The sequence below is a fragment of the Vigna umbellata genome, chromosome 8 (assembly GCF_029865625.1).
Source record: "Vigna umbellata cultivar VRB3 chromosome 8, Vumbellata_1.0, whole genome shotgun sequence".
NCBI classification, from domain to species: domain Eukaryota; kingdom Viridiplantae; phylum Streptophyta; class Magnoliopsida; order Fabales; family Fabaceae; genus Vigna; species Vigna umbellata.
The window spans coordinates 29548563-29572496 of record NC_142172.1 but is presented as its reverse complement, the minus strand read 5'-3'; the positions used below and the strand labels follow the sequence as shown (position 1 = coordinate 29572496).

The 23934-nt window shown below is 29.0% G+C and overlaps 1 protein-coding gene and 1 pseudogene across 2 annotated transcripts; one reads left to right on the top strand and one right to left on the bottom strand.

Annotated features, from left to right (window-relative positions):
* Positions 1–691: 691 nt before the first annotated feature.
* Positions 692–4056, top strand: LOC124839837 (putative pectate lyase 4). Of its 2 annotated transcripts, none has more exons than XM_088095820.1 (5): positions 692–1128; positions 1220–1571; positions 1850–2060; positions 2174–2242; positions 3616–3798. In XM_088095820.1, the coding sequence occupies exons 1-5, from the start codon at positions 885–887 to the stop codon at positions 3661–3663; spliced, it is 924 nt and encodes a 307-aa protein (XP_087951946.1). In that variant the 5' UTR covers positions 692–884; the 3' UTR covers positions 3664–3798. The 2 variants fall into 2 exon arrangements, with proteins under 2 accessions (XP_087951946.1, XP_087951945.1); XM_088095819.1 differs by having other exon boundaries at positions 704–1128; positions 3627–4056.
* A 5839-nt stretch (positions 4057–9895) lies between these two features.
* On the bottom strand, positions 9896–12616 carry LOC148194419 (exocyst complex component EXO70H1 pseudogene; annotated as a pseudogene).
* Positions 12617–23934: the final 11318 nt, after the last annotated feature.

The window sequence follows — 23934 nt, the reverse complement described above, 5'->3', positions numbered from 1 at the left end:
CTTTCGTGCACCACTTGTCACTTTAGACTCATCTTCATGCTTGGAGTCATCTAGCTTCAGGAGAAGTGAATTTCCAAAGTGAAACCTTTTTAGACTAGGCAAATGTTGGAAAGTCCATCTCTCTTGTATTTAATTTTGTAGGTCCATCACAGACTATTTTGTGTTTATTGGGTGGTGAGGCACAAAAACTCGAAGTCTAATTGGCCTTCATCGGTTGTTGTTCTTCTGCCAATGTAGTTTACCATGGTGGTAAAGCCAAGGCTCAAATTCAGAATTTCCTTGGTTTTTGCACTGGTCATTTAATTTCAAAACAACTGCACACATTGAGCTCAGTAAGACAAGACAACCAAAAGAGTCAACATTCTGGTTCACATTTTTAAGTCAGAAACTTGTCCAATTACTGTCAAGGAGACGAGGACTTACATTTTGGCTAAGCATCAGTCGCATAACCATGCAATGTTTAACATTTGTCAATAGTATAGCCCTTGTATCAAAATATATCTATCCAATTATTTATTTTAAAAATAAATACAAGTATAAAAATAAAGGAAGTTTAGACATTTTATTCCTCGAATGTATTCTCTTCTTTTACTTGTATTATTCTCTCTCATTTGTCCCTTTCCTTATAAAGAAGCTGTAACAATCTTTGTGCTTGAAGTAACAATAATAAGTGCATAATTTTTTGTAAAAAGTAACAGCAATGTTCTGGTTGTTGCCGTTCCCTTGTTACTTGTAACAAATGTGGGTAGCGGGTTAGACCAAAGAAGAAAGAAAAGAATGGTTACAAACCCCAAAAGTAGTAAAGTTTTCAGTTTTGAGTGTGTCTTTCAATTACCTAACAGAACTGAACTGAAGATAGTAACTTCAAGCGTTTTAGACCAAAAATGGGTAACGCCCATGGACACCGCCATCGCAAACACCCCAACTCCGTTCCTCCGCCCCATATATACGATCACCCTCCACCATTCCCAACCCCACCACCACCCATAGCTAATTCCAACATGCTCTCTCTTCCTTATACCCACGTAGACACCACCCTCCGCGCCCTCGCCGCCCAAGCCGAGGGCTTCGGCCGCTTCGCTGTTGGCGGCCTCCACGGTCCCCTTCACCGCGTCACATCGCTCGCAGGTTCACCTATTCATCACCTTTTTCCCCCAATCCCCTCTTAGTCATTCATTCGTCGGTTAGGTTTAAATTTAGTATTGCTATACCGCTGCAGATGACGGACCGGGGTCGCTGCGTGAGGCGTGTCGCGGAAAAGAACCATTGTGGATTGTGTTTGAGGTGTCCGGCACCATTCATCTCTCCTCGTACCTGAACGTGTCGTCTCACAAGACCATCGATGGTCGTGGTCAGAGGATTAAACTTACCGGACATGGGTTGCGCCTGAAGGAATGCGAACACGTCATAATCTGCAATTTGGAGTTCGAAGGAGGCAAAGGGCATGATGTTGACGCCATTCAGATCAAACCTGAATCCAAACACATATGGATTGATCGTTGCACGCTCGCTGATTATGATGACGGACTTATAGACATCACACGTGAAAGCACAGACATTACTATCTCAAGGTACCATAAAAAGTCATGTTTTCTTATGTATATTTTCTGCTTTGGTTTTGCTGAGGACACTAGCAAAAAATCGAACAGCTGGAAACTTTTAGTCCATTCCGAGTTGAATATAGAATTATTAATTTTGAATTATGAAGGGGTGTGCTGATGTTAGTCTTCCCAATGAAAAACTTTCATTTTTAATTTCTCAGTAACAAGAACACTAGTTAGTTTGCATTTTCATTACAAGAGGTGGTATTGTTTCACTTATTGAAGAAGTACTACGCCATTCTGTGCAGGTGTCACTTCTCTCAGCATGATAAAACTATGCTTATTGGGGCTGATCCATCGCATGTTAACGATAGGTGCATGAGGGTCACTATACACCATTGTTTTTTCAATGGGACGCGACAGAGGCACCCTCGTGTTAGGTTTGCGAAAGTGCATCTCTATAATAATTATATCAGAAACTGGGGCATATATGCTGTGTGTGCTAGTGTGGAAGCCCAGGTGATTTCTTTTGTGTATTTATTTTTGTTGGTTTTGTCGAAATGGAATTGGTCCGATTTGATATGTGAATGATACACGAAATTGATGTCATTTGTGCTGTATGTTCATGCCAGATATTCTCGCAGCATAATATCTATGAAGCCAGACAGAAGAAGGTGGCCTTTAAGTACCTTACTGAGAAGGTTTGTCTGGTTCTTTTTTTAGTGTCAAGTCATTTTTTCTTGACTTCAATTGGAAACCGCATATTTTCAGTGTAATGTTCAATCGATCTTCTGAAAATGGTTATGAAGTGTGAAAATCTAGTTCATGGAATTGATCACTTGATTTTAAGTTGGTTTGCATCCGATAATTTTAAAGATTATTTTGACTTGCTTCATGTGCTAGTATTTTTTTCTCTGACACAAGTCGTTGGTACACGATGTTAGAACTAGGAAAGTTTTAAGATTCAAAGTATAATTTACACTGGTGAACTGTGGAGCGTTTTCATTGAACTGAGAAAGCGAACTTGACTATTTAAAATAGCCTTACAACCAATAGGAATATAAAATAACAGCGTACATGTCCCAGTATCATGGTGTATTGGTCTAAACTGAAAAACATAAATCGTTACAGTTATTATCACTTCCCTAAAACAGAACAACTTAAACTGAAAAACATTGATGATACCTATTAACTCTCGCAGCTTCAAGAACACTTACAGTGTCATGACAAGGGTTCAAAACAAGGTGTTCCATTGACAAGGGTCGCTGTTAATATACTTATGAATGAGAAATGTTTTGTTCTAGAGAAAAAACACCAAATGGAAGAAAGTCAGACTCTAGAAGAAAATGGTCGGAGTTTAAGAGTGTGATTTGAAGTCTTTCATTACATAGAAATGGACAAGTTGAAGAATAAGTGAGAAAGACCCACAAAATCTATGTTAACTTTATAGTGCATTGTTGAAGATCTCTCGTTGATTCATCTCTCTGATTATCCAACACAATAATTGTAGCTTGCACTAAGTTGCATCATTTTTTTTCTTTTCTATATTGTTTCTGACATAATTTGTATGTTATAATTGCTACATATCCACCATTCTTCATTACCTGCTTTAAGTTTTTGCCTATAAAAATATTACAAATAGCAAATGCATTGTTATTAAGAACCCTTGCTTCGTCAGACTCAATCTATTTCAGGAAATGTATGTCAAATTCCTTCTGGAGCTGCTATGGTAGTTATTTCAACATAATCTCCCCGTCGAATTCTCATACTAATTTTCGGAACTCCTTAGTCATATATGCCATTACATTTTGCATTTCACCTGGTCCCTCCATACATAGCATTGTTCATATCAAATCAAACTAGCCATTACAATAGCAGTTTTGTTCTGGGATGATTTCTGCTAAGCTCTGACATGTTTCCAAATACCAACTTCACAAGCAGAAAGTTTAACAGTTTTTTTGTCATATTTGAAATAAAAGAATACGCAGTCTGCAACTTTTTATGCTATATGGCATTTGATTATTTAAGATATCTGAAAAATATTTGTGCTGGTTCTTGAACACTTATTTGATAGCATCACTGCAGGCAGCAGACAAGGAAGTGGGAACAAGTGGCTACATAAGGTCTGAGGGAGACTTGTTCTTAAATGGTGCTGAACCAGGGTTAATGACTGAGAATGGAGGATGCAACATGTTTCACCCCAGTGAACACTATCCCTCATGGACAGTGGAAGCTCCCACAGAGGATCTTAAACATATTCTTCATCACTGCACTGGATGGCAATCTGTTGCTAGACCAGCAGATCAAGCACTATGAGCACAATAGTCATTTTCATATGTAAATAAAGTATAGGCTAAGTATGGATTATTAAATGAGTACTACACCTGTGTTAAATTACTATCACAGTTTACTAGAGTGTAAATTACACTTAATCATCCTACTATCTTTTACTACAAGGAAATGCACTCTAAACTTACTACACTTTATCTCAATTCTATTTTTCACCATTAACATAGTACTCCTTTCATTTTAAGTTGATTATTTAAGTTGTTTTTATAATGGACTGCCATTATGCAATGATTGAAATTTTAATTTTTATATTACTTGAACAAATGTTCACACCAATCTAAAATATTTCATTATTAGACATAAACCAAATAAGTTTAATAATATTGCTCAGTAACGATGGTATAGTGTAGACCACACATTAATTAAATAAAAAAAAAAGTTAGGTGTGTTAATTATGCATAGTTTGGTGTGTTTATAGAAAGCAATAATAATAATAATGGTTTGTTTAAATGTGAAATAGTAATAAAAAAAAGTGTAATAACAATTTAGTAAAAGGTTTATATTCATAAAATAGTCTTGGATGTCATATAAAATGAAAGGGAGAGAATAGATGCTTAAGCAATATGTGCTCTCTATGTTAGAATAGGTCAAATTTATAAACTTACAAAGTTAAGAAACAGGTCAAATTTATAACTTTACAAAGAAACATTTCCTGTAATTGAATAACTCTTCTCTTACAAGTGTAAAAACTCTACTTAAGGAAATGAGATAAGCAATTTCCTATATGTATAACATTGTTCTCAGTGCGTATATGACTAATGATCAACAAAATAACTTGCAAAAAGTTCTATTTTAATTTTGATTACATATATCATCCAATCAATCTCGTTAAATTGGTGAGAGAATAAATCAATAAAAGTCATTGTCAAATAACTTATTTCGGAAATGATACTGTAACGAGTTTCGTATGATTAATTATCCTCACTTAATTTCTGGAAATTCCTCTGTATTTCTCTATATATAAACCATTATTTTAATATAGTCAATTAAAGAAAATTTGTTTGACGTTCATTTCATAAGTTCTTCTATGGTCCTTAAGTTCAGCCTCCCATGCGTGACCTCCATCAATTAACTATGGCTAAAATAAAAGTTAGAATAATCAAATAGAAATTCAAGCAATCAACGTTAATCGAAGAAAACTAGAGGATAAACAACATTGACTGTTCATCACACGCGTATTAAAATATTATTTAAAAATAAAAAGGCAAATAATTTACGAGCAGACTATACTTTTGCTACAATTTTATAATAAATTTGCAGTGTAATGATTCAAGTCCTCAAAGTAAGTCTTAAAGAAGTTATTTTATATTCAATTCATAATAATTGCAGTATTATGTTGAAAAAAATTAAAAATAAGATTCCATAGTTGATAAATTCAACAGTGTTATAAATAAGTATTATCTTGGAATTTTGTTAAAATTTGGTTAACGAACCCTATGAATTTATTTGTATTAACTTAAATTTTTGTAATTAGGCTCATGAGTTTTATTAGAGTCTATGATTTGGCTCATATTTGCTTCCGTTTTTAAAGTTGTGTAAGGCATAGTTGTACTCAAAATTTCAAGGGTCTAGTTTTCGGTTTTTTCCTTTTTTTTTCACTCTACTTTTGTTTTTTAATCTTTTGATATTCTTCTTTCTGTTACACTTCTACTTTACAACGAAGAACTCAACCTATAAATGAGAAAATCATGGAATCAAGATCAAGTATTGTTTTTCGTTTAGAATTTGTTCTTCTCTTACTATTATATAATTATGAATAAACAACACTCAATAAACAACATTTTTTTTAAAAATAAGCGTTATAACTCAATATACAAATCAATAGACAATGTTTATTTAAAATAGTATTATCTATTGGAATACTAATAGACAACACTCAATTAGACAACACTCAATTAGAAAAACACTATATATATTGATTTATATTATTTTTTAATTAATAATTTGAAATAAATCAATAGAAAACACTTGTTTAAAAAATTGTTATCTATTATGATATCATTAGACAATGCTTTTGTAAAAAAAGGTTTTCTATGATTTATGTTTATTCTTATTTTATCACATCCACAAATTATAATAGTTTTCACATTTTTGTCAAATTAAACTTTTTACTTTCCTACTCCCATTTCATTTTTAGTTTTCCTTCTCCCCTCTCCTTTTTAACGTTTTCAGCTTTCATCTCCAAATTAGAAGGTTCCACAGAGTTTCATTCTCATTCTCATGTTCATATTTTTGAACCCTTGACACACTAGTTGCCTTCTATGACTGTAAGTTCATAAAACATCAAACACTTTTTTTTTCTTTTCGCCCCTTTTTATCTTTTCGCCTGTGTTTTTACTATTCAAAATTCTTTCAATTTTCCTCTCTTTGCTTCACTGTGATGCTCTCTCGTCATCTTCACTAATAATAGCATATTCTTCACTGAAACAATGAGCAAACATTATATTATTGGGAACATTCAACAACAAGGCTTCGGGTTGTGTTTGATTTGGCAGGTTCTCAAGGTAGGGTTTGCCTCAAGAGGATGTGTCTCATGGTATGTGATTCAAATTAGGGTTTTGGGAACCTCTTAAAATTTCTTAATGAAGAACTAGATGTAGCTAAAAATTGAGTGAATCAGTATAAAAACTTTAACTTATTGCTTTCTTACTTTAAATACTATTGTTAAGTTTCCAATGTCATCATATGAAAGAATTTACTTATCTCACATACATAGCGTCTAAACATAGTTCACTTATGCAAACTATTATTACAAACCATTAGATGTTGTCTTTGCAAAAATATTTTGAAAACATTATTCACCTCCTCTAATTTTATTGTGTACTTCAAGGTGACTCATTGTGAATGAGATGTTATTGTAACACAAGAGAGGGGTGATTATGATGGTGATGTTGAAGGTGAGACTGACATAGACCAAGACGTGTGTGACTATGAACCTACACAAGGAGGAAGTTAATGTTTGTGGTGGGATATAACTATTGATATAATTGTTGAGTGTGATATAGAAGATGATTTAGGAGATGGAGATTGATTTGGTAATGTGGATGTTGAAGTGGAAAGTATTTCATAAGAATTTGGTGGACCATCATGGATTGAGATGTCAAACAACAATTTTGATGATAATATAAGTTATGGTAATGAGAGAGGTTTGTCGAATGATGACTGACAACCTGAAGAATCACTTAGTGCAGTAGATAGTAATGATGAACATAATGAGGAAGAGGGTTATGGGAAGTTCATAACATTTTGTATGCGAAAAAGTATAGTTGATTTTAAATGGGAAGTAGGGACGTATTTTGCTCAAAAGCAAGACATTTTAGATGTCATCAAAACCTATTCATTGGAAAATGGAATAAATATAAAATTTGTTAAAAACGATAAGAGAATAATAAGGTCAAAATGTGTGGGTGTAAAAGGATAATGCCTGTGGATAACATATTGTGTTTGTATGGAAATAGTTCATATGTGGCAGTTGAGGACTATTGTAGATAGCCATACATATACTAAAGATTAAAATCTTCACTTACTTAATGTGAAATGGTTGAACAAGAAGTTGGAGAAAACCGAAAGAAAATCCAAAAATAAAGGGAGTGAAAATTCGAGAAAAAATTAATAGAAAATAGAACATTAACCTATCTAAGTATACAACTTATGGACGAAAGTCATTACTTTATATTAGCTTAATGGGTCATTCAAAGTCCATTATAAAAGAATATATGATTATATCCATTAGTTACTAGTTTGAAATTCAGGATGAACAATAAACCTAAAAGATGAGGAGAATGATGATGAACTAATTTTCAAAGAGCTTTTATACATATCTCATGAAAAAATAGTTTTATCTAATAAGGTCAATAATTTGTATGGATGGAGCTTTCTTAAAATAAAAATACGGTAGAGAGTTGTTAGGAGAGAGAGACTGTATAAATTATTTAAAATAATTTTTAATTGAAAAAAAAATGGGAGAAAATCGAAAAGGGTAGATTAAATATACTATAGAAAATGTTGTTGGTGAGATTAATGGTAGAAAATGCTGTACGACAGCATCTTTTGTTGTCAACTTGTCCAGAGTTATATAAAACCCCATAGTTGACATGCTGAACGTTAGATGACATTACTTTCTTTCAGATGGATTAACAATAAGTTCCCAAAATTGCTAACTTCGAAAGCAACAGTTCAACGAAGTCGTAGTTCAAACAACTTGTTATCAAAATAATGTTAAATAAAGTTAACCTTTTTTCGTATACCATTGAAATATCCGTTTGAAAATCAAACCTATACACGATTATGCTGACTATATTAGCAAAAATATAATAAAAAGACATTCTAAATTATTTTCTAATTGGTTTTGTTTCATCTGATAAATACTAAATGTATATTTTAACGACATGAAATATGTTTACTTTCCATTTAATATATGAATAAATTATTATTTTCTATGAGTTTAAAAAATATTAATATGACATACAAAGGTAATCATGGAAAGAATTTTAATTAATTCGGTTTGTTTATAGAGATATTTATTTTTATGTTTAAAATTTAATTTAGATATTTAGATATTTACATTTGTTCCAACTTTATATGAGACTTCATTATATTTAATTTTTCAAAATTATTTATGATTACAGTTTTGTTTATACATCTTGATTCCAAACAAACATGTCTAAATAAGAATAGAGTATGTATATATAAGATTATCTAGTTTTGTTATAATAAAAAACCCTCTTTGAGGATCTTTACAAAATTTAGATTGTCTAAATTGGTTTTACACCTATGAGGATCTCAAAAAAATACTATGTATATATAATTTTGATAAGTTTAATAATAATAATAATGATAATAATGATAACATTTTATTTAATATATCATTTTTAAATTAATAGTTGATGATAGAAATTAACACAACAAATTATTATATTTATACATCAATTTATTTTATTTTTTTCATTTAATATTATTAAAATATTATTAAATATAATTATATAAGCTTTATTATTATTATTATGAAAAAATTACTATTACTTATATTTCAAATAATTAATAAAAATATTTTATAAATATAAATATTATAACAATAACAACGATTGTTATATTATGGATAAACAAAGTAGATGCTTTTTCATCTTATGATCATCATAAAGGAAATCTTTGCATTAAGTAAGCATGAATATACAAGTAATATTACATGTTTTAAATTGAATATGGGAGGGGTGTGTATTTACTTACACACATATCATTTTCCTATTCTCATTATTCGAATCTTTCTTTTTTTATATACAATTTTTTTTCTCTAAATTGATTTATTCATTCCATATTTCTCAAATTCAGTCAAATATCCGAATTTTTTTTTTATAATTATAACTTTGATTACATTTTTTTATGATTTTATTCAAACGATAGATTATATTTTAAAAAACATATACCTCCATTTTATCTTACTAAATTGTGAAAAATATTTTTTATTAGGTAAATTATTAATCTCTTTTTTTTCATATGAAAAATCTTTTTTCTACATAAATTTTCATTTTCCCAGAACAAGGCTAATGAAAAAGAACAAGAAAAATAAAGTTGCTAGTTGAAGAAGATTTAATAATGACCCAGTTGTGTGTGTAGAGTGCAGCAACCCACACTACAAATGAAAAAAAAAATAGATAAAAATTACACCGATTATAATGAACAAGTATAAAAAGTGTTTTATTTTATTATCATTTTGTCATTATAGTATCACTTTTTCTTGTCTTCTAGTTTATTTGAGAGTTTTCTGAATATTTTAGCTCCATAGGATAAATCAAACACTTACATTAAAAATTGTTTATCCAACAAACATGTATTATTAATTCATAAATCTTTTTAATAGAATCCCAAACTAAGGCTGATCTATATTTAGATGTGTAAGCACAAATTATTACTACAAGATTTTAGCCTTTGTGAAACACTTTTCCTATTTGCATTAAAATACATGAACCGTTATTCTTTTATCCATTATATTACATTATATATTACAAGATGCTCGATAGCTGTATAACGAAGATCAAAATTCACCATTATTAGTGGCACACAAGTGTTTGTAATATATTAAAATGTAATACTTAACTTATATAGTTTTAAACAAAACAAAAAGAATAATTCACAATATCAACATATTACACTCAGAAATTTAGTGTAAATGTCTCATGTAACTAAACTCGAGTGATTAATGTAACTTAAAATTCCATACCCATCATTGGAACCTTTTTCTCTTTCTTCCGGAAAAAATCAGCGTCTCCCCATTGTATGTTGTAACCCTATTACGTGAACAATGATCGGATAAGAGGATCCGAATATAATCATTGCACCATTGTAATAATGAGACACTTTTTCATTTGCATTTCTTACAGAATTTTTTTCTTACAAAAAATGAACTGTTTTCTTCAGTGGAGCTTGATCTTCCCGCGGGAAAAAGGTTCAGCATGTAATTCTCAACATCTTCAGGGGTAAATATGACATAGTCTCTCATTTCCCTCACCGATCCCACTGAATTACGGAGCGTTTCATACATCTCGCGGTACATAGGGCTTATTTTTCTTGCGAGTGACGCCTTCGTCTCTTCACGAAATTCCTGCTCCGGAATGTTAAACGCGTTCTCTTTCCGGTAAGCTTTCTCGAATTCTAAATTGAAATTCCCGAACATAGCCCTCGCTTCCGCCGGCGACATTTCCGCCGCTGTATTTTCCGGCAAAGACGAAAGCACTTTCCCCCATGCTACTCTCTCGTAGTTTGCCATCAACTTCTTCACCTTTGCCTCGTGATTCAAAACCCAGTCGTCGCCGACAACGTAAATCAAGTTCGAGGTTCGGACCTTGGCTACCACGTGCCGGAGATTGTTTGTGAGAAACAGGTAAGATAACGAAACCTCCTTGCAATGCCTCGACTTGCCGTCGATCTTGCAAAGAAGGACTAGAATCAGCCTCGCCATCTGCACCGAGAATTCCGTCGCCGTTGTCGTGGAGTTGTCAGATTGTGGACTGTACAAGTAAGATTCCGGTAACGGCGACCTCGATGACGGCGGCACGTCGAAGAAAATTTCAGATAGCACGTTGCTGTAATCAGCGAGTGTAGACAAGTGATTCATTACTTGCACGGTCAGGGGATGGACGCCGGCGAATTTTGAAATAGCTTTGGAAGAGTCTTTCTGAATTGCGGTCTCAATTTCAAAGAAACTCGTTCGTACGGACTCAGAGAGTCGGAGAAGCAGAGCGTAGGCTTGAGATTTAGACGCGGTTGTTGAATCGTACGAGAATATCGATTCAATCTCCGGCCACAGTGAAGCGATCGTGGCGTACATATCAATTATTCGGAAGATCTTCTCAGGCGGGGATTTTTTCGTTCTCACAACGAGATCGGGGAATCCGAACAGTAGAGCGGCTCCGCTTCTCGAAATTTCGGCAAAGCAAGCTTCCGCGATGGATTGTGACGCACCGAAGACTTGATCGCAGAGGATCCTTTCTCCAGAGAAGAGCGTCCTCACGGCGATCTTAACCGCCTCTAACCAACCCTTGATTTTCAACTCGAGCACTTCCCAGTCCATCTTATTCACCTTCGAAGCGCTCAATTCCTCCACACTTAAGCGATACACGCCTTCGTCGACGATCGACTTTCTCATAGTCGTGTAAACGGTGACGCATTCCTTGCCATAACCGTTGGAAACCATGCAGTCGGCAATGGATTTGAGAACCGCCACGGTTTCAGAGGAAACGCGTTCGACTTCGGAGATACAATCTCCTGTGTCGCGAACGTCGTCTTCCGCCGTGCCTTCATCGTAGCTATCGGAACAGAAAGAGGTTCTAGAGGTGGTGGAGGATCTGGCGGAAACGGATTCGGGGTCGAGTTGGGCCCGGCTCATGGATAATATCTGGTAAAACTCTTTCTGGAGCCTCTTCATGGCCATTTGCATAAGTTTTTGTGCGAAGACGAGTTTCCGTGAAGACGGGTTCTGTGCAAGCAAAGCGTGCATGGTTTTATGAAGCTGGTTAACGCAGTGGATGTAGTGCATGGCCTCAGCTTTGTCGTTGTAGAAGAGAGAGGTTACTCTTCCGTACGCGGAGGTTTCAGGGTCCCATTTTAGTATCAGAGCTTCTGCTTCCTCTATGGTAGTGGAAACCATGTTTTCTTTGGTGCTGGTCGAAGGTGTTGTGGATAGAGATGAACTTGGTGCCGAAGTGTGACGGGAGAAGGTGAACGACTGCGTTTTTGGCTCCCGGCAAATTGTTCTCATTTTCGAAACACAAGAAGGTGTTTTCTCAGTGTAGTTATGCAACTTGTTCGAAAGTGTGTTTGTTTTCTTGATGAGAGGGAGTTTGCAGTGTGAATGTGTGTGCGCTTGCAAGGGCAGGTGAAGGGTATATATAGAGTTGATTGCCAAGAAACGACGCCAATGGTGTTTCGATGATGAATGTCAGATTTGACTTTTCCATTCGCTGATTTTCTTCACATGGGCATTGGTTTGTCATGATGGACTTGGTTTCGTGTTTGGGTGCGAAATTTGTTTACACGTGTTTGTGGCCTCGAGTTTTTGACCTCAGGAAATTTTGTTTTTAATTTTTTTAAGAGAAATATTGTAGGCAAGTCTTCTAACACGTACACGATGACAAGATCTTGTGTGAAATAAAGTTTTGACAAAGCATACTCAGTCCAAATGTACTTTCATTGACCAAATACCATGATTTGTGAGCCATAACAAAAGCCAAAAAAAGTGGGAATTCAGACTAACATGAAATTGGAGTTTTCCACCCAAGTTATCCGTGTCATGGAAGGGACTAGAAACCAAAAGGGAAAATGAAAAGTTAAGTATTTATTTAGATACAGAGAAACAGAAACTAAAAGTTGCTACAAAATGTTAATTATATAATTATTTTGCATATATTTAAAATAGAATAAATAAAATAAATTTTTAAAAATAATTTGATACAAATATAAATTTTTAAAACATAATTTAGAATTAAAATAAAACATTATATTTCAAAATAGTAATATATATTTTTATTTTACTTTTAATTGTTAATATTTTTATAATATAAATTATTTCACTTTATTTTATTTATTATTATAATATTTTTAATTTGATTATTTACTACATTAGAATAATAGTATAAACTGTTTATGAAGGTATATTCAATTGTCTTTTTAATGTAATCCATTATATAAATAAAAAGTAATAAAATATTTATGATTTAATATACTAGGCAGAAATAAAAGTTCTGTCCCCTTTTTTATATATTTTACGACTTTATTTTTCTTACTATCTTTATCTTTTTATTGTCTTCTTTGTTCCGTGATTAGAAACAAACAGACTAAATTAATATGCTTTTTAAGTATTTATCAAAATGTGCACCTATTATTTTTATATGATCATATATTTTATGAACTTTCTCGTTAAATTAATATTTTTACTGGCTAATAAATACAGATATTTTGAATGCTTTAATTTACTTTAAAATTAGTGAATGATGAATGTTTTGTTAACCAGGATTAACAGCAGAAACACCATAAGCGGGATCTGGTGTGAAAGATGTTTTTTTTTTTAAATGTATACCTTTTACAGTTCAAAAGTATGCTCTTTGACCTGATAATATCCTTGAGCCCAAAGAAAACTTGAAATGGTGACTCCCCTACTAGAAATAGAGTTTTCCCTCTGAGTTATCTCTAATATTTAATTTAATTTTATATTTTTTTCTTGAGTGCTTATTTTCTTAAATAAAAATGAAACATTTTTAAATTTGTTTTATATTTTTTATAATTTCTTTCATTAGATTGTTACTTTTATTGGTTATATAATAAAATCATTTTTAATTTTCTTAATTGTTTATATTAATAATAAATTTTATGAAGTTAATTTTTTTTATGATTTCCAAAACTAAAATATTTAAAGAAACATGCTTTATTTTTATTTGATATACTTACACATTTTTAATTGATATTTTTTTATTGTGTACTCTTAAGCATTCGATGTGAAAGTATTGAATAAACTCCTTCAAAATAAGACTTTGATTTACTTTAAAAACAACTATTATTATTATTATTATTATTATTATTATTATTATTATTATTATTATTTATTAAATATTTTAATATAATAAATATGTTTGAAAGAGATGGAGATAGCCATATTAATAAATAATAAGACAAACAAACAGAATAAGCAAGATCCCGTTTGAGATAAAAAGTTTTATAATGCTCACATATCACAATTCAAATGTGCTTTCATTGACCAAATATCATTATTAAGCCCCAAGAAAATCGTAAAACCTTCGTGTCACTTTCAACTTTCAATTAAAGTTTAAGTCTCCGAATTTTTCAATTACATATTTTTAAATTATAATCGAGACCTTCACTTTCTAAAACTTTACTAATTATTTTATAGTGACTTTAAAATTTTTTAAAAATAAAATACCAATTCTTAACTATTTTAGACTTCTTTAACATTTTTTTTAAACCTAATTTTGCAGATAGAATGAATCAATTAATTAGTCGTATGAAGATGGCGATTCAATGAACTTTTGTTTTCCATAGTTGATTTTACTTGTTTTTTTCAACAAATTAATTCATTATTTTTCGTCGTTGATTTACCTATGAATCATGTTATTACACCTTACAAAACATTCTTATTCGTGTTATAAAAGTATATAACAACTTTAAAATATTAAAAAAATATCAACGTTAATGAAATATACTGTAGAAGGGTATTAAATTTGTTATTTGTTTGATTATTTGAGTATTTGAATTTTTACGAATAGGGTTTGTTAGCAGATAATTTATTTTGGTTAGAAAGAAACTAAAAGCAACTACATTATGATGAGAATAGGTACGTCAATCAGCTGCAAAAACTAAAGTCAAATACATTGAATTTTAAAAAATGTTGAAAATGAGTTTATAATTTTTATAAACGCCGCAGGTTCTATGGTGCCATACATAATCGCTTATATAAATCGAATACGATATCAATTACTAGTTATTATAAATATTTATTATTCTTTCGTTTTAATTTTAATTTTATCTCTTCATATATTATCTTTATATTTTTTCTCTTTATTCTTCCTCTAATATAAATTACTCGTTTCCCATAAACATAAAAAGTAAACTTTAAACCTAATTCAATTTTACAAAATCAATTTATAATATAAAATTTACATTTATTTACGTATTCTAAACTTTTCTTACTCAACATATATAATCTTTTAAATATAATGAAATATCACTTGTAAATATCAAACATCTAATTATATTATGTTATTTTTATTCATTTTATTTTTCTAATAAATATTATCACTGATATTTTTCTCTCTCTCACACAAATATACATATTATTTCTATAATTTATTCTACGTATAGTTCCCTGACTTAAACGTGATGAAGAAGCACAAATACACGTAAGTGCATGCATATTACGAAAAAATTGTTGACAATGTGTCATACATTCGTAACACTTGAATAACCTGAATAATCTATCTCGTAATTTCTTTAGTTTCTTCTTTCTCATATTTCTTATTTTCTCTTGATCTCTTTCTTTAAGCATGTTCACACATATAGTTGAATGATGTGTATATTTTTAGAATGTTTAAATTAACTTTTGTAACTTATATATTATAAATTAGTTTTATTTTTAATTATGTGAAATATTTAATATATTTTTTTTCACATTAATATATACTTAATATATATATATATATTATATATATATATATATATATATATATATACATTTTTGTGTGTGTATAAAATCATATATTTACTGGTAAATTGATGATAAATGACATTATAAAATCATTAAATTTAGTTAAAATATTTTTTAGTATCCTTTTAAAAAAGAAATTTAAAAATAATTTTTTGTATTAAACTAATTTGTAAAGTAAAAAATATTTATATTTTATATATAATAAATTAATATAATTTGTTGATTTGGATTTCTAAGAGACATTACTTTTTCTATGTTGCAGTGGGAAATTGATACTATTCAGCCATGTGAACTGATTGTGATTGATAAAATACTGGTCTGATTGGTTTTATTAGAAGAGTTCTGTAATGTTATGTTTTGTCGTCACATCTAACAGAGAGAGTCTTCTCGATCGCCGCCGTTAATCCTTTGCGCAAATTCTAACTACAGGTGTTTTGAGAATATTCTTAAATTTAATATGCCTTATATAACAAATTTCAATTCATGCAAACACGTTTACATTCTTAACTTATATGACAATATATAATTATGCATTATTATTGCTACTAAAATATGAAAAATCACATTCGAAATTAAATAAAATATATTCTAAGAAAGAGACATGAGATTTTTTGTTAAACTATTCACTATATTCGTTCTTGTGTAAATTTTACTGAGTCTGCTTTATAATCAACTAGCTTTATAATTAGATTGTCCTTCATATTATTTTAAATTATATATTATTTTAATTTGATAATGATAAAATTGTCTTGTATTATAAAAGACAAATATACTTGAATTTATTCATTAATATTCACATCTTATCAGTCTTAAATAATAAGAATTATTTGGGGTAAATCAAAATTCTACCTTTTATTACACAACCCCACAACCTTGGTTTAGGGTGGGATCAAAATCATGCATATCACTGTAACCCCAGTCTTTGTGTGATAAAACTTCTTCAAACGCAATAATATTGCTTATTCATGATAGGTTAAAATCATATATAACACTTCACAACCCATTAGTCATGGAAATAATAAGACTTTTTCAAAGAAGGTCGAAATCATACATGTCACTATAATTATATGTATAATAAATAATTTTGTCAACTTCTGTTAATCCTAACAAAATAGCTAAGAAATTCTTTAGTGATTTGTCAACCCTGCTGAATAAATAAGAAATAAGAAATACCTATATTTAAACAAATTAAAAACTAGAGGAATGGATGAACATAAATAGAAAAGGTGAATCAAAATTTGATAACTATATAACCAAATGTTTTCTATATTTTTTTATTGGAATATTAATTATCTATAATAAAAGTAAAAGTATGGTTAATGTGTGAAAAATAGGAAAGACACAAGAAGATGAGATTGAATTATATTTTAACATCATTTTAAAAAAAAATTCATAAATATCGAATGACGAAGGTGTGGTTTGGTAGAACAAGCTTTCTGAACTTCTTTTTTATGCTTTATTTGTTTCCAATAACAACGTAAAACTCCAAAAAGACTTTTATCAATTTGTTTTTATGCAAGTAATTTCTTTTAGAACTATATGGCGATCATATTTGCTCAAAAAAACCTATTTGGGATATGTACTGAATTATTTATCAATAGATTATGCCGTTCATTATTATGTACTTTATTAATATTGGGATTTTTTCTAGTTTAATTTATATTAATAATTATTTTTTTAGAACTATATGGCGATCATGTTTGCTCAACAAAGCCTATTTGGGCTTGTACTGAATTATATTTATCAATATATGGAGTTCATTATTAATTATGTACTTGGGATTTTATTTAGTTTAATTTATATTAATAATTATTTTACTAAATTACAGATTATGTGTTCTATTAATAAATTTTGATCATAACAGGTAAGCTTGTTTTAAGAAAAATGCTATCTTGACACCCTTAAATAAATAAAAAATTATATCTTAATTTTAATAATATATAATATATAATTGAACTTTAAATTAAAAAAATAAATGAAAAAGCTATTAAAATATTATCACACTACCTGTCAAATGGCTGTTTTTTTATTGGAAGAGTGTCAAAAGTGTCACCTTTCTCATAGACACTTTCGTTTTTGCACGCAACAATGTCTCTTTAAAATGATTTTTAAAATGATATTCATGGTAATGTTCTTTCATAAGGTCTCATACATTTTGCCCATAAAAAAAAATACTCATACATATATAAGATTCGACCATGTGAAATTATTCCTACAAATACTAGCCAGAGTTTTTAGTTGTTACTGTAGTTATAGTGATCGTTAAGTGTTTTGCATTAAGTAGATTTTGAGTTTTAGTTTAAAATAGATAACTATGTTCTTTGAGCATAACTACCTCCTATACTTGTTGTGGAAAAACAAAATAAATAGAAGAATTTTTCATTATTGATAAAAAAATTTACTTATCATGAGAAAAAGAATACTTATGCGCTATTAATTATCTATAAATAATCATTTATGGATTAATTTGACTCTGAATAATGGCTAGTTGACGTCTTATTATTCTTAAAAAAGACATAGAAAAAATACTTTTAATTTTCAGATAGTTATTATTTGATGGGTTTGACAGAAACCAGAGTTTTAAATTTGTCTCCACGGTAAAAAGAACGAAGCATTAAGTTAAAAGACATTTTACGTGCTACATTTTTTATTAATTTCCTTGTCGATATTTTATATATTATTTTATTTCCATAACTATATCAAAACAATATGAATAAGTCCTTTGCCACGAGGAATATTTATTGTATATAAACAAAAAGGTTAAAAAGTAAGATAAATTAATTTCATAGAAATATATGTTTTTTTTTAATTTCGTCCTATATTGTTAATGTTATAAAATTTTTTATTTATAGAAAAGTAAAAATAATTATTTCTGTCAAATTTATAATGCCGCTCATCGTCTGTCTCCCCTATTATTTTTTATGAATATATCAATATTTTGACTGACAAAGCATCGTTCATTAGTTATGCTATTATTGTTATCATTAATTTAATAGAAGGAACTATATTAATTATTTCAGAAAAGTGACGCTAAATTAGAACTGTTTAAAATAATAGGATGGAATTAAAAAAAGTATTAAATAAAAAATAGTTTACATAAAAAAAAGATAAAGTTATGTTGATAAGAGTATAATTGAAAACGTGTAAGGTTTGAAGAGTATAGAAAAGTGTTAGCAGATTCATTTAATACAGACGCCAAATAGTTAACTTAACAGTTTGGAAGTGATGGCAGAATATAAAGGTCAATTCAATTGCACAAGTATTACCCTCTTAATTGTAACATCGTTGACGATAATTGGTGGCTAATTTCACCTTCCATGCATGCACTTATCCACGCCAATAATCTTTTTTATCTATGATCCCGCATTCATAAAACGCGATCAATCAATTAATCTCTTGTTTTAAAATTAATCAAACTTCTTGGTCTCATAATTCTAAGGCTTTGACTTTCAACTAAAATCGTCAATCCTCCTTCATGGAAGTAGCTTCGTGTAGAATAATAAACTTTGTTTGAACAAGCAAATAAAAAGAAGTAAAAGAACATTAAGAGCAATGGCTCTTACTTAGACTCCGCCAATAATATAAATGTTTTCACTCTTGTTAAATAATGTAGCTAATTTCGTTTTTAAATTGCTTAATTTTATGACTTAAAATTTTCATTTACTAACAAAAGAAAGTTTTACTAGTTTTAAATATATTTTATTGATCTATTTTATGAGAACTTAAAAAATAATATTTTAGAATTGACATTGTTTTTAAAATGGTGAGATTCAATTATTTTAATATTAAAACATTTAAGTATAAACAAAAAATTTATAAATGAGTTTTATTACTTTAAAATATATCATCTCTCTGAAAATCACTTTTATAGAATTTCTCCATCTTCTCTCTAAGTTTACTCACCCTCCATTTATCTGTTTGAAGATCTAAGATGTTGGGTGATCATTGCGAAGAGTTATTAAAGTTCAATTGATCAATTTCTCAATTTGAGTACATTGGTTTTCTGCTCTTTTCTTTGTCCAATATGTTTTTCTCCTTACATGTAGGCTTTCTTGACTTGCATGCATCTTTAGAATCATTTATATGAGTCTCTCCTACTCAATAATCCTAATGGTATGTTCTAACCGTTTTTGTGATGTTTATACATGTAAATAAAACATTTTGTGGGGTTGAAGATTTTGACTCTTAGAATCGTTTAAATTGTTTTGTCAAGTAAGGAAAGGTAGCCTTGGTCTGTGATTTTGTGAACTTTGTTTAATTGAGTTATTTCACGATGATGTTAGGATAATTTGGGACAATATGATTTTTTGCTGAATCTGGTTTGGTATATAGAAATTGATGTGGTTGTGTATGATTTTGGTGCAAATTGTATGAGTGTATTATGAATTGTGGTTTGATTGAGTAATTGAATGAGAGAGTTCTAAATTGAACAATTGGCTTAATTGGTATCATTAAGAAACTATTTTTAATTTGTATGAATGCAAGAAAAAAGTAGAAGGTGCCAAATAAAATTTTTAAATAAATTTCACTCTAAAATGATGTTAAACTCCAAAGACAATTCAAAAAAAAAAAAAATATATATATATATATATATATATATATATATCATACAATCCAAGCGTAATCAAAAAACAAGCACAAAAGACGAATAAATAAGTTTTTAATATTGATAATTTTTGTATCACTTGTTTATTTATAATATTAGAGCCTTGAATAGATAAATCCATAATATTTTTCTGTCTTGAAACATCTTTTTTTAATCCAATCTACAATATAATAAAAAATTACTAACAATATTGAAACATAAACTAATAAATAATTAAATTAAATTAGGTGGATTAGTGAGCCAATCTGGCTCACCACAGGTTCAACCTGGGTGAGTCGAGTTTTAAATGAACTGGGTTGAAAACTAACCTGCATAAAAAAAATTACATTTTTTCAAACCCAACTTGACTAAAACTCGTGGTGGATCGGGTTGGCTCACTAGTTACAACCCATTTTGACAACACTAATTTCTAGGGAAGAAATCTCATTGAATGTGTGATTCATTAGGGTGTGCCTTGAAGTGAAGATTGTTCCATCATGTGAGGTTATCCTGAAGTCCATTAATTATTCATACTCATGTAGAGGAGGATAGTTAAGTCGTGAGAGTGATAGGAGATTGTGTCATAAGGACGATCCTAGGGTTCTTATGATTGTGACGAGGACTAACCTTGTGTGTGACAACTCGGTAAAGCAATATTTCACCATCACAAGTGCATGATTTCACGAGTCTGACTCAAGTGTACTTATTTGGATAAATTGAGTCTAGAAAAAGTAAAATTGTATGAATGCACTTATCTATTAATTTTAATTATAACTAATATGGTAAAAAAAAGATTTATTGTATTATATACATATGTTGTCTCTTTTTCAATTAACTTACCCTCTTGTTGGTGAGTTCTGTTATGTGTTGTGTTCTTTTTTTTTTATAACTATCAACTTATTAGTTTAAACAAAAGAAGATACTAGGAACACCTCTTACATGGATGCAAAGTTGTCTGAATGATGGGATGGGATGATATTAGTTCATGTTAGCTTGGGATATATATGTTTTGAATTACTATTAATATATAATATACAATATTCCTTGAATTATCTATTTTCTAAATATTTATAATGTAATATTTTATTTTACTAGTTATTAAAATGGGATAATACATAAATATTAAAATATATATATATATATTATATATATATATATATAATTTGATTATTAACAGGTGAATGTTAATTATGTTTACTAGATATGAGATATTTTTTAGGTTAAGCTTTTTTATGAGATTGAGATATTAGATTTCTTAATTTATGTGTTGAGATTGAATTGTAAATATGGTTGAGTATAACAATGAGGAATTAATGAATTTGCCTCATGGTTTAATTACATCATTAATTTTTTGGGCAATTTGGAATTTCTAATAAATATATTGGATAGAAGATATTCTTATTCAAGATAACATATTTTCAAACAAAAATAAAAAAGCTTAAGATATTGTTTTTAATGATTTAGATGAATGCGGGAGAAATATTATTATGGAAACACTTCATGTACTACATAGTTTTAGTTATTTAAAATTAAATATTAAACGACTTGTATGAAAATATGTTAATATATGGAAACACTTAATGCACTACATGATTTTAATACAATAGATTTTCTAATTAAATATGTTTAATTTCATTTTATTATACAATATTTAAATAAAATATTAAACAAATTCTAATATAATATTTTATCAACACATTTATAATTCCTAATATATTATGGTAAAGCAACAATTAATAATTTCCCCACCTTCATTATATCTATTAATTTTAATTAATGCGTACTCAACTTGTAAAAGTAGATGCTTCCCCATCTACACGGACAACTTGTAAAATTTGATATTCAACAAAGGTTGTACAGTTGAACTAATTATCATTTATTAAATAACGAATAGTGAAAAGACCACAATTAAGTAATTCAAGTGGCAACTAAAAACGATAACTTAATTTATTGTGTTTAATTAAAGCATTAAAAATAATGAATGTGTTATAAACAATAAAACAGTATATTATTATTACATATTTTTAATATCCTAACAATATCTTTAGATTACTTATTAGTTATAATTCTAAAGTAAACATGTGGAGAGAACAATATACACTAGATTGTTCAATGAGTTAAGATGCAAGTTTGAATGGAGTCTTTTATCTTGAATAATATACAAAATGACTTACAAATATTACGTATGAAATATATCGATCGAAGTTAATGGTTATTTATGGATAGTTAACAGGTATATTGTCAGGTATTAATGGGTTAGATTGTCTTACATTTTACAAATATACGGTATTAATGATTGATTATTGAGTTTGATTGCCTAAAAATATAATGCGTTAATGGTTAATCAATGTGTTTGCTACCACAAGCCCTATAAATATACTATTAATATCAAGTAAAATAACTTTGATCTATCCTAATAAAATGAAACTTTTTTATGAAACATATCTGACTTGAAAGTCGAAGTGTCTTCTGCATATCAACAACTCATCGAAGTGAATTGCATCCTCGGAGAGGATTGGACGATCGAAAGAGAGCAAAACAAAGAAAAACGACAAACACTCAGACAATTTCAACGAAAACAATTACCTTTAAATTTTGGACTAATAGTAATACCATACTTCTTTTTATATAAATTTATATGATTTATTAATGTTGAATCTCTTCTCTTTTTACTTAAATAATAGGATGACAATTTCCTGCATTAACTTTTAAGCAAAAGTTTTTAAATTGGAATTCAGATTACAATTTAAAAAAAAAAGAAAAATAGAAGTCAAACCGTTTATAGATAGATATAAACTTGAAGGATATATATATATATATATATATATATATATATATATATATATATATATATATATATATATATATATATTATTGTTTGTTTCACAGTGAAAACAAAGCGAAATTTTTGTTGGAATTATATTTTTCGCATTATCCTGAAATAGAGGGAAATTATTTTTTGTTTTGTAAAATTAAATATTATTTTATAACATAAAAATAGAAAATATATTTTTATGCTTTCCTGCGACCAAACTATTTTTATGTTAAGAAACAACAATATAATATTTTTCACTAATTTAAATTTAATTTTTATATAATTTATTATTTCACTCTTTTTGTTTAGACATTTGAACTGGTGAAATAAAATATAATTTTTTTTCTCCTTATTTTTTAACTATTGCCACAACACATTTTTCTCATTACGATTTCGACAGTGAAGGCGTGACTCAACAGTACGTAGAAATAATAATATATACTTAACTCAATTGATGAGTAGGAAAAGTACCTTAGTAGGTAAAAAAACATAGTATAACTAAATTAAAATGACTTTTAGTTCGTAGTTTTTTTAAAAACAAATTAAAACTTTTCATTAAATTTTATATAGATTTTTTCTTAATACAAAATTATTTACTTGTCAAATCAATATTGTGTCACATGATAATGTCAGTGTTACATATCAGATCAGTGTTATGTGTCAAGTCAGCATCAGTCTAATGTGTCAATGTTAATGTCAAACATCAGTGTTTTATATTCAATTTAATTTTAATTTTCGTTAATTTTATTTAATTTAATCTTAAATTTTGTTCAATTCAGTCACAATTTTTTCCTTTCTAAATTGAGATTAAATTTAGTTTTTATTAAAATTCACATTTTTATTAAATATTTTTTCATTATTTTTAAACCAACTTCAACTATACTATTGTAATATAATTATTAGATTTATGTTTCTTTTTTTTCTACATGTAAAA